We start from the raw sequence: 12,302 nt of genomic DNA, 5'->3' as shown, positions 1-12,302 counted from the left end.
GTCTAGTTCAGTGTTGATTTGTGAAAATATTTTGGTGGACTGATTTCTGCATTGTTAAAAAAAAAAAAGTCAAAGATTTACTTGATTGTTGTAGTTTTTTGGCAGTTTACTTTTATTATTACTGTTATTGCACCAACACAGCTTTGCTATTATGGTATAGGGCTACACTGAAAAATACTTTTATGATTTAGTGACATTTGCAGTCTTCCCAGAATGCACTGGGTCATAAATTAAATAAAAGGGACATAACACATTGTGTTATCCACAATCCATTTTCAAATGATTTCAAATTTCTTAAATATTAATTAAAATAAATACAATTATATCGGCTTTATATCGGCCATCGGCCACTCTGCTTTCCAAGATATTGGCATCGGCTGTAAAAAAAAAAAAGAATATCGGTCGACCATTAATTTTTATTCAGGGTGCATGAAATTTAGAGTTAAATTCATACATTTATAAAAGATATATATATTTCAAATAAATGCTGTTTCCACAAAAATATTCTTTTGTAAACGGTTTTTAACATAGATAATAATAAATGTTTTTTGAGCATCAATCATGTGACACTGAAGACTGGAGTAATGGTTGCTGAAAATTCAACTTTGCCATCAGAGGAATAAATTATGGTATAGTGTATATGTAAGGTCCACGCACTTGGCCCAAGGAAGGTATCCAGTGGTGGATGAAGGTTTCTTGCATGTTCGGTCTTTTCAGCGTGCAAAGTTATTCAATTTAGGTTTAACTCAAATCTGACCCCATTTTATTACCTAATCTGACTCCATTTTAGTATGATCTCGGATTTAGATTGAAAGGCAAATTGGTTGTTTGTCTGTAATTATTGCTATTATTCTGACATTTGGTTATTCTAGTTAACTCTTTACTTTATATTTACTCGTTCATTAGGAATCTATGTCACTCAGGGTGCCTCACGGCGGCCGCTCTACGTGGGCCCCATGATCACAAACTCGCCAGTCTGATCATTAGCCAGAGGTTATGACTAATACTATTTAAGAGGTCGCCCCTTGCTTACCATTCTTTAAATAGTAGTTCTGTTTAGCCCCCTTACCCATGTACAACTTAGTTAAAGCTCAAAACAATAATCAGCGGTTATGCTGGTACTATTCGTCTAGCCCCCGATAGTTATATAACTACGTACAACTTAACTAAAGCTGAGACAATAATCAGCGATTATGCTAGTATTATGAAATATGTTAATATTTAGATAGTATTTTTATCTACCCCCCCCCCGATAGTTAAAATAACTACGTACAACTTGAATAAAGCTCAAACAATAATCAGCGGTTATGCTAGTACTATTTGCCTAGCCCCCGATAGTTAATATAACTACGTACAACTTAATTAAAGCTGAGACAGTAACCAGCGGTTATGACAAGTACTATGACTAGTCCCCCATAGTTAACGCAAACCTGAGATCTAGTATGCACTTAACCCTGGATGCAGATTTGCGGAAACATACGCCTTCACTTAATCTACTTGAGAAAATAATTTCAGAGTAAGTCAGAATAAATAAAATGTAACAATTTATTATCAGTCAGGTATATATGTATTATGCCAATTACATAGCCAATTCAAAGATATCAAATCAATACAAGACATCAAATTCTCATAGATGAATCTAAGAGTAAGATGCATACCTGACGTTTAGAAAAATACATAGTATGAAGTGTGTGGCATAGTAAGGGAAATCTCTCTCTCTCACACACACACACACACACTCATTCATTCCCTGTGTCTGTTTATTTGCAGTCTTTAAAAATGTTTTTAGTATATCCCTATTCAGCCAACACAGTTTCCTCTAAATCTTTGTGTGCGGCTGTGTGGGAGGATGTGGACTTGTTTCAATAGGTCACATTGCACTGTCTATATGTTTTTCTACTGCTCTCTTTTTTTTGTTTAGCCTGTAAAAAAGCCTTACTGATAGCTATATGATTATTATTCGTCATAGATGTGAAACAGAATGACATGCTGTTGTGCTGATATTTCACAAACCCTGCATATTACTGGTTGTGAATTTTTTTTCTCTATAACTGAAATACTAGGAACAAACAGTTCTGAGAAAGTGCTCCTGCTGATGTATTATCGTTTCCTCAGTCCCCCTGACAGCTCACTGAACCCAGCTTTCCTCCGCTGCCATGGCTTCCACACCTCCACCTCTCATGAAGAAGCACAGTCAGACTGATCTTGTGAGTCGCCTCAAGTCCCGAAAGGTCCTGGGTGTTGGTGGGGAGGATGATGATGGAGAGGTGCACAGGTCAAAGGTAACATCCCACTTGTCTGCACCTGCATTCATATTTGACCTCAATAGCAGCTATTCATGAAAGAAAACATTTTTTCTTCATATTTTGAGATTTCTGGGCACAGTTTCCTACATTGATATATTCTAGTAGCTTTTTTGATTGTGTCTAATGTCTTTCTGGGGTTTAGTGCAACTTGAAGTGTATGCATTGATATTAATAATAATAACTATAGCTGCAAGCAGTAATTATTCGGGCTAAGCACAACAGAAGCAAGCAAGGCATCAAGCATCAGACCAACTGCAGCAGTGAGTAATTGAAGCCGTTTTAAGATGATTTTAGTCAAAATGGCTCAAAAATCATAAATACAACCACTAGTAAATTGATTTAATGGGTTATCACTTTTGCCCAAATAGGTGGTGCTGTTATTAAATCGATGTGGAGTGTTCTGTGTGAGGTGACAATGCACACACAAAGTTTGGTGTCAATATGTCAAAGCTTTGCAGAGATACATCCAGTCATTTTGGCATCATGCCTTAAATATGTTGCTGCGCTATACAAAAATGGTTTTGTCTATCGACACAAAATCCATAACATTTTGTCAGCACAGTCTTAAGATGATCTGACTCGAATTTGATGAAAATCAGAGAAGCGGTCTAAGAGGAGTTTGAAAAAGTATAGGTTTTTAAAGAAAATCAAAATGGCAGAAAATCGATGTTCTCGGCATGACCCAAAGAATATATTGAGACTGTTACAATTTGTTTCATTAGAATAGGCTAATATAAAAGTTATTAGCTTTTTTGGAAATTTCTTTATAACTTTTGACCACAAGCTGCCCCGAAACTTTATGAGTACCATCAGGGCAGGGTGCCGAAAACACATACAGAGTTTTGTAACGATACATGATACTATTTGAGAACGGTTTGACTAATGTACTTCAATTCTATAACTTTTTGCCAGCATAGTCTGAAGATGTTCTGAGCCAATTTTGGTGAAAATCAGACAAACCATCTAGGACTAGGAGTTTGAAAAAGTAGGTTTTTTGAATTATTAAAAATTCTCGCAGTCGTATGGATTCAGAAGATTTGGATTACAGCGCACAAATAGTTTCATTTCGTAATTATGTTGCGTTTTTGGTGTATTTTATAATTCTATTGTCAGTCACAGCATGTAGGAGAAAATGCCTTTTGTGGCCCATGGCAAACAAAGTAAACATTACATGACAAGTAAAGGTTAAACGATTGCAGAAATGTTATTTATTTTAAGGTTTAAAGTGAAGTCTTGTTTACATTATGTAGGCCTATTCTTGGAAACGAGCTGGCAGCAGAAATCACAACAAAACGAAATGTTATCATTTCATATTAAGTAAACAATGTAATAATGCAATTGAAAACAAGGTAATTGATATGACAAACTAAAAACAACTAATAATAAAATTAATGCCGCGATTTTTAACATAAGGATTCATTTTTAGGTGTTGTCAATACGTCAGTTTTGTACGTTTAAATGCTGAAAATATGTCAGTATTGTACGTTTTAGTGCCTGTAAAAGCGTAAGTAAATGTACGTTTTATAGAACCAGATTTTACGTAAAATACATACGAATTATCATGAGATCACGTTGGTTTTTCTGAGCATTACATTTGGAAGTTGTTCTGTTGAAAGCAATATATAAATGATAGAATACATTGTATACAGATCTATTTTCCTTCATGGGAGGTGGGGATACATCACATGAGCCACACATTTATTGTGCATTAGGAACACACCTGCTATGGGAGAGGTGGCTGACTAGATGAATTGTGGCACAGTGTGGCACACAGCTCGGCTCTAGGATATTAATTGGCCCCTCACACTCATCTTGAACCCAGTGTACAGTCATGTTACACCACCATGAATAACCCACAATGAGAGCTTATAGGCACAACTACCTGTCTCACGCTCGGTGCTATTAAAACTCATGGGGCTTTGAGGTAGTCCACATGAAACATGGACATTACTCAGACATGGTCAACCTCTCCACCCCTGCACTGTGCATCAACTCTGGGTAGGGTCACAGAGAAAGATAAAAGACAACATCCATTAAGGGGCAGTCGCCCATCACCCTCTCTTTCAACAGAGATGGCTCAGACAGTTCTCTGCCACAATTCTGCGCACGAAAGATCATATTTTGAGCACACAAAAGTGCATTTTGTACACGCGCGATCTGAGTTTTGTGGAGAAAATGTTCGTTTCACAAAGAAAAAAGTATTTAGAGCGCACTAAAATCAATTTTGCATTTAAAATAAGTTTTTGGATGTGTGCAGTCCTTCTCTTTTGCGCGTGCAACATTTCACTAGCTTGCTCACCTGATGCCTGCCCTCAGTGCTCTCTAAATGCCGAAGGCTGGCTTCCTCAACACAACCCAGCCTTACAAAATGTCATAATTCCGGGCAATCAGAGACGAGGCTGCTAAATTCTGACTGGCTGCCTTGACAACCACTCACAACATTCCTTGCATTACTTCCAGCAGAAGAGGAAAAATACAGTGCATGCATAATTATGCAAGTTGATATTCTGATCATATTTTTTTCCAAGCACATTTTACCAGTTCCAAACAACATCAATCTTATAAATTCTGACTGGCTGCCTTGACAACCAATAACAACATTCCTTGCATTGCTGCTTGACAGCGGAAGAGGGAAAATACTGTACAGTGCATGCATAATTATTATGCAAGTTGATATTCTGTTTATATTTTTTTCCAAGCACATTTGACCAATTCCAAACAACATAAATCTTAATAACTGCTATTAATCTTGTATTGAATCACTTATAACTTATATATTATTGTTCATGAAGGCTGGAAGTGAAAAACGCCTTATATTCAGGGGTGCATAATTATTAAGGAGGTTATCTTCTACAGATAAAATCTCGAGATGGACTAAAAATGAACTCCCAAAACTTACTGCCAGATTCTGGAAGATAAATTCTTCAAACAGTGGTACAAGAGGATGTGGTGCTGGTCCTTCAAGAGTCACTCTCAACTTATCTGTCTATAAAGCCTATAAAAAAATCATTTTCTGATTCTATACTTAACCTAAGTTTCTGAGAACCTGACACCTTGTACTTCTGGAGACTATAGGTAGGTTGCAGTTCTAGAAAATGGTGGTGCTGGGGATTAAATGGTTCCTGGTGATTTCACATCTAATTCTTCACCTTAATTCCTAATTATTTTGCAGTTAACATGCATCTTTTCTTATCCACATGTTTTTGACTGACCCTGCTGACCCACTGAGCATTTTGCTGTCCAATGGTTGTGCATTAACTTTGCAATTTCTAGTATTGTATTCGTTTTGAATATTTCTCATGGGCATTTAATAATTTTTTAGAGTTAAGCTGTTTTTAAGAGTTAAATCTCTTTTTTTGGCTCATTTTATCTGTAAAAGAAAATCTGCTTAATAATTATGCACCCCTGAATATAAGACATTTTTCACTTCCAGCCTTCATGAAAAATTATATATCAATTATAAATGATTAAATACAAGATTAATAGTATTATTAAAATTGATGTCGTTTGGAATTAGTAAAATGTGCTTGGAAAAAAATATGATCAGAATTTCAACTTGCATAATAATTATGCATGCACTGTATTTTTCCTCTTCTGCTGTCCAGGAATGTTGTTATTGGTTTTCAAGGCAGCCAATCAGAATTGAGCAGCCTTGTCTCTGATTGGCTGGAATTATGGCATATTGTAACGCTGGGTTGTGTTGAGCAAGGGAGCCGTTGGCGTTTAGAGAGCACTGAGGGCCGGCATCAGGTGAGCAAGCTAGTGAAACTTTGCACGTGCAAAAGAGGTCTGCACAAATCCAAAAAACTTATTTTAAATGCAAAATTGATTTTCGTGCGCTCTAAATACTTTCTTTGCGAGACAAACACTTTCTCCACAAAACTCAGATCACGCGCATGCAAAACGCACTTTTGCATGCTCAAAATATGATCTTTCGTGCGCATAATTTTGGCAGAGATGTAATCCCATAAGACAGCACCATGGCTGAAGATGTATGCATGAATACAGCTCCACATGAGCTTTTAAGAGATTCTATAATAAAGGAATAGTTCACCCCAAAACGAAATTTGTAGATGAGTTTGTTTCTTCATCTGAACAGATTTGGAGAAATTCATCATTACATCCACTTGCTCACCAATCAATCCTCTGCAGTGAATGGGTACCGTCAGAATGGAAGTTCAAACAGTTTTATCAACATCACGATAATCCACAAATGAAAAATTGTCCTCTCACATCAAAATCCAGCAATGTATTTGTTTATAACTATTTTGGCTTATAAAATGTGCTTGGTCTGTGCATGACCTGTTTATTACATGCAGCTTTTCACTTCACTAGATGTTAATTGTTGGACTGGGTTTATGTGGATTACTAGAGTATTATTATGATGTTTCTATCAGCTGTTTGGACTCTCATTCTGATGGCACCCATTCACTGCAGAGGATCCACTGGTGAGCAAGTGATGTAATGCTAAATTTCTCCAAATCCATTCCGATGAAGAAACGCTCTCATCTGCATCTTGAATGGCCTGAGGGTGAGTACATTTCAGCAAATTTTTGGGTGAACAATTCCTTTAATAATTGAGCAGTTTCGCCAGTTAAAGTAGATCATGTTTTTTGGGTGCAAAAGTTTTCTGTGCAAAATCTCATGTGGTAGAAAATGATTTTACTCTTCCATTACTTGAAGACTTGCGCTTTTAGAATATTGATTTTTCTGTCCACCAGTTAACATGACCATGTGGGCCATGATGTATTTGAAGTACTCTGTTTAATTTCCCCATTAGCTTGTCACTAAAACAAGCTATCAGCCCAGTTGCTGCGATACTGCGGTCAGATGAACATACTGTGTAGCTTCAGCCGTTACAGGTCTTATGAGAAAACGGAGCACTCCCTGTTCCCAGCAGTTGTCAAGATGTGTTAACCCCCCAGAAACAACCAGAGCGAGGTGTCGATTGAGTGATGGTCTCCATAGCACATGACATGCTCTTGTTTCTCAGTGCGACATGCTTTCTGAACACTTTATCTCTGTGATCACTTTTCTCCTGAGAATAATCAGTGGCCCACCGTATTAGCTACTGCTGTTTACTTGGTAAATACAGCAGCATTTGTTTATCAAGTTATTATTATATATTATTTGTTTTATCAACTGCTGAACAAAATATTTACAAAACAGAAATGGCTGATGTCAGCTTGTCGATGACATTAGTTTTACTGTAAGCAATTGCTATTTATGTGCTCCTGAGAGACTTAAACAGTCACTGTGACACACGCCCCCATACAAACACACTCACACTTTTGTGCCTCCCCTTTAAAATGACCTTTAGTCAGGATTTCAGCGCCACAGCTTCCCATTAGAAACAGATCGGGTTTTCATCAACACTAAATTACCCATGCTGCGGAGGCTTTTAGTGAAGCATGGTGGAGTAGGGAGATGGATAGAGCCCTCTCTTTTAGGGTGGGAGAAGAAAGGGAAAGCCTGCATGTTTAATGGCCATTAGGGCGAGTTTTTTTTTTTATCCCTGGAAGCCAGTGCTTTTTTTTTTTTTAGATGGAAATGGAAATAGCTAGGTAACATAATTGTGATAATTTCTTATTGAGCACATCAAAGTAAAGATAATGCCTATTTATGTGTTTCAAAAATATGTAAATGTAGATTGCAACTGTATAGTTTCCTACTGATATCCTGCTGAATATTTGATCCTTTTAAGCCTGCAACTGATGGTTACTATTGGTAGCTCTGACAAGCTTTCATGTTAGTGTTTTTATGCAGACAAAGAAAAGAATGCATTGAGTGAATTTTCTGTGGTATTATTTAAGAACATCTAGAACTACCTTAAATTTAAATATAAAATTATAGTTACCAAGAAGGTACCATTTTCAGTATGCTTTTAGGTTTTATTTGGCATTAAGAGCTAACACTAGACAAGAGCAAGTTTGTTAGAATACATGGCAGATGGCAGTAGTAGCCAGGGTAGGATTGGTCAGTTTTGTTTAAAAAAAAAAGTTTTAAGGCCGGGCTTAGCGAAAGGTTCATTGACCTTCTTATTTTATCCACCGGTTTATGTTTGCACAAAAAATGTACACTACCATAAAGAAATTAATACTTTTATTCAGAAAGGATGCAAGTATTTTTTTTAACAAGTTATAGTAAAGCCATTTATGATGTTGCAATAGATTTCTATTTCAAATAAATTTTTTTCTTTTAAACTTCAAGCAGAAAAACTGTTTTCAAAATTGATGATTATAGGAAATATATTTCTTGAGCACTAAATCAGCAAAATTCAGCTTTGTCAACACATGAATAAATTACATTTTAAAATATATTACAATAGGAAATAGTTCATTTAAATTATAATATTTCAAAATATTACTGATTTTACTGTTTTTTTTATCAAATAAATGTGAACATAACGGACTTCTTTCATTTTTCAAAAATTCTTGCTATCGCTTTTTGAAACATAGTCTAAGATAAAAAAGAAGTTTTTGCAATAAATGACCTTCCTTTAAATCTTATTTTGTAGCTTTCATGATGTTTTCATAATTGTAATGGTAGAGGCACGTTGCGTACTCGTATTCTCTTTTAAAGAAAGCATTCTCTTGCAGTATTCCATGTCACTTATGGAATCACGAGAGTTAGGATAACCAAAGGAAGCATTATATTGTAACACCTTCCACATCCTTATCTGTCTCTGTCTGATTCTGTCTGAAGGAGCTCTGCTCCCTCAGCCTGGATTATGAACACAAAGCCATCATTGTGAAACCACCCAGCCTGCTGTCAAAATAGACCTATTAAATCAAAACAAAACTCAAACGTTTCTATCAGGCCCTTTAGATGTTCCACCAAAGTTTCCAATTTCACAAAATAAAACTGTGTCCCTCTGCATGGCCCTTTCAGTCTTGGCAGGCTTGGGCTATCAGCAAATCTGATAATCCCACTTTTGTGAGTCAGTCCTGTTTTTCTAAATTTGACATTTTCCTACCATGGGCCTGTATTTTTTGTATGTTTATAGAAAGATTGTAATAAGTTTATCAAAGTTATTGATGTGACTCTCATGTGTCCTTACAGTTGGCGCATTTCCATTACCCTTCAAATTGCGCAAATTGAAATTGCGAATTAAAAATACGTCGCCTAATGGAAATGCATCAAATCGCAAAAACGTTTTTACGCTCGCATGAGGTGGTTTTTCAGGCAATGCTAAAAAGGAATATTTTGCAAAACTGCAATGGAAACGGCTTTTTCGCATTTACAGGTCACATGGCGTATGTAAAAAGTCATATAATCATTCTTCAATGTACTTTAACCTCCAAGAAACACTTCATATGTGCCCGCTCTCCAGTATAAGGGGCTTTCCCTACCATTAAAGGGGTCATATGATGCGATTTCAAGTTTTCCTTTCTCTTTGGAGTGTTACAAGCTGATTGTGCATAGATAAGATCCCTGAAGTTGCAAAGACTAAAGTCTCAAAACCAAAACAGTCTGCGGTGCAGTGTGGCTCTGATACGGCCACTGAAGCTGATTGCGGCCACAAATGCTTGTTTATTCCAGAATCCAGCCGCGCCCGTTTCTGAAGCGGCTCTCTGTGCTGCTTCTGTAAAGATACACATATACGCCTCCTTTGAATAAATATAGCCAAAATCCCACCCAAATCTGTTGCCATGACTTATCGCGAGAGGCAAAAGGTTACGTTTCAGTCGCATAACATTGGTTAATGGAAACACCGTCATTTCGCAATACATTTTATCGACATTTATAAAATATCGCCAACGTTTTGCACAAATCTAGAATAGAAACGCGCCTAGTGTTACCTGCTAATATTGACAATTCTCTCATTTTGCAGATCAGTCAGATGTTGGGTAATGAGATGAAGTTTGCTGTACGTGAGCCCATTGGTCTCCGGTAAGACTTTAGAAATTATCATTCTCTTTCAGAACATGCACTTTCATATAATCAGACCACTGACTTGTCTCTGTCTTTGCATGTGACATCAGACACCCTGCTAATTTAATTGCTCCAGTGTTCTGTGCTGTTTTGTTTTTTGCCAATCCTTGAGGGTTTTGATTGTGGCTCATTTGTGTCTTATTATAAGCCAGCTGGTTTGATGTGTAGTGTCTTTCATTCTCTCATTGCAGGCTTTGGCTCCTCATCTCTGCAGTGCTTTTCACATCCACATCCTTAATGGTGAGAAGTTTAGTCAAAATGTTTAACAGTTCATTCTCCAAAATGAAATAATTCTCATTGTGGTTTGTTTAATCATTTACACTACTGTTTAAAAGCTTTGGGTCAATAAAAAAAATAAATAAATTAGTACTTCTATTCAGCAAGGATGCATTGATTCATTGCATTAATGCATTAATGAACTGTTTCCACAAAAATATTAAGCAGCACGGTTTTCAACACTGATAATAGTAAGAACTTTTACTTCAGCACCAAACCAGCATATTAGAATGATTTCTGAATGATCATGTGACATCTGAAGACTGGAGTAATGGCTGCTGAAAATTCATCTTTGCCATCAGGGAATAAATGACAATTTATTCAATTTCTACCATTTCTACATTTAAAATACAATATATTGAAATAGGAAATGGTTATTTTAAATTGTAATAATTTTTCACATTATTACAGTTTTTAATTGTATTATTTATATTTTTTCACATAAAAGCCTTGTTGAGCATAAGAGACTTCTTTCAAAAATGTAAAACAAAATACTATCAACCCCAAACCTGCTTTTCATTTTTGAATTTAGAATTGACATTTCTTGTTTTTCTGTCATCTTTTTAGCAGATTTAATGTTTCTGTACCATTACCTTCATAATGTGACCTTCTTCTCTGTGTTGTAGGCCCTGGCTTTTCCCAGCCAGCTCTACGAACTAATATTTGAGATCACCACCACCAGGATGTCCATCAGACTCTACGGGGGAGCCCTTCTATGTATGTTCAGCTTTATGGTATAACGTTTGAAGGAAGAAAGTTTAACACTATAAGCAAGGGTTAAATTGGGATTTGTTATGTGGGGGGGGGGGCTCTATGGTATCGAGCTTGTATATATGTGTGTGTGTGTGTTTTGTTTTTTTGCAAATATGATTTATTATAATATTCTCATCAGTTTTCTATCAGCTGTGACATATAGATCTGCGTGTTTTTTATATTTTATCCAAGGGCATTTTTTTTTACCTTTATAGAGGGCATTTTCCCACTAATCTCATTAATACTTTCATTTCAAATTCTTACATTTGATCTATAAATTCAATTATAATAATGTGATTATCTATACGTTATCAAATTAAGTCATTTACACTGAAAAATACAACTACATTAAATAATATTATGAGATTATTTTAAATATTTTTGAATATACAAACAAGAAATGATGATGGAAATTATACTTTTCAACGAAATTAAAACGCCAATAGGTGCCAGTAGTGAGCATTTAATGAGTGAGTCATTGAGTCATTCATTCAAACGATTCGTTCAAATGGCAGATTCATCAGATGTTTGTGCATGAGCTAATGAAACTTTGACTCAACCGATTCGTTCAAAACACGGAATCACTCAGCAATGAATCGGCTGTTTGCTGTGAGATGCGTTTCCGCCTAAAATGTAAGTGACCTAATATTATTGTATTTGTTTATTGAACTGTTTATAGAACTATTAAACAGTCGTAATGGTGAAAACATTGTGTGATGTTACCTAACTAACTGTATTTTAAATATAAAAACTTTACATTTTGAATTTTTACTTCAGGATGCTGAGTTTCTTTGTGTTGCGTGTTTTGATTTCTCCTGGAGAGGCTGCGTGAGCCTCGCCTCAGCAGCGCAACCTTATTCCATCAATAGATGCATTATATGCAGTAGCTATATCCACTATTCGTCACTTACTCTAAATGTAATAAAATCAGAATAATAGGTGTGTTTTGGTGTTTACATAGTTATTTTTGGTTACTGAGGTTTTAATCATGTTACTTGTCTGGCGTTAATGAAGCGTTAATGTCGAGCCCTG

The 12,302-nt window shown here is 36.0% G+C and overlaps 1 protein-coding gene across 9 annotated transcripts in view; it reads left to right on the top strand.

Moving 5' to 3' along the window:
* tp53i11a (tumor protein p53 inducible protein 11a) overlaps window positions 1–12,302 on the top strand; it is a 46,487-nt gene that overhangs the window by 23,759 nt on the left and 10,426 nt on the right. For all 9 annotated transcript variants that reach the window (XM_016283285.1, XM_016283252.1, XM_016283245.1 and 6 more), the window contains 4 exons: window positions 2,116–2,282; window positions 10,141–10,199; window positions 10,433–10,481; window positions 11,144–11,234. In XM_016283285.1, the coding sequence (XP_016138771.1) occupies window positions 2,157–2,282; window positions 10,141–10,199; window positions 10,433–10,481; window positions 11,144–11,234 (325 nt within the window). In that variant the 5' untranslated portion in view covers window positions 2,116–2,156. The remainder of the gene's footprint in view (window positions 1–2,115; window positions 2,283–10,140; window positions 10,200–10,432; window positions 10,482–11,143; window positions 11,235–12,302) is intronic.

The sequence above is a fragment of the Sinocyclocheilus grahami genome, unplaced genomic scaffold, assembly GCF_001515645.1.
Source record: "Sinocyclocheilus grahami isolate Dianchi unplaced genomic scaffold, SAMN03320097.WGS_v1.1 scaffold10.1, whole genome shotgun sequence".
Classification (NCBI taxonomy): domain Eukaryota; kingdom Metazoa; phylum Chordata; class Actinopteri; order Cypriniformes; family Cyprinidae; genus Sinocyclocheilus; species Sinocyclocheilus grahami.
The sequence above is the reverse complement of the archived record's forward strand: the minus strand, read 5'-3'. Positions and strand labels throughout refer to the sequence as shown.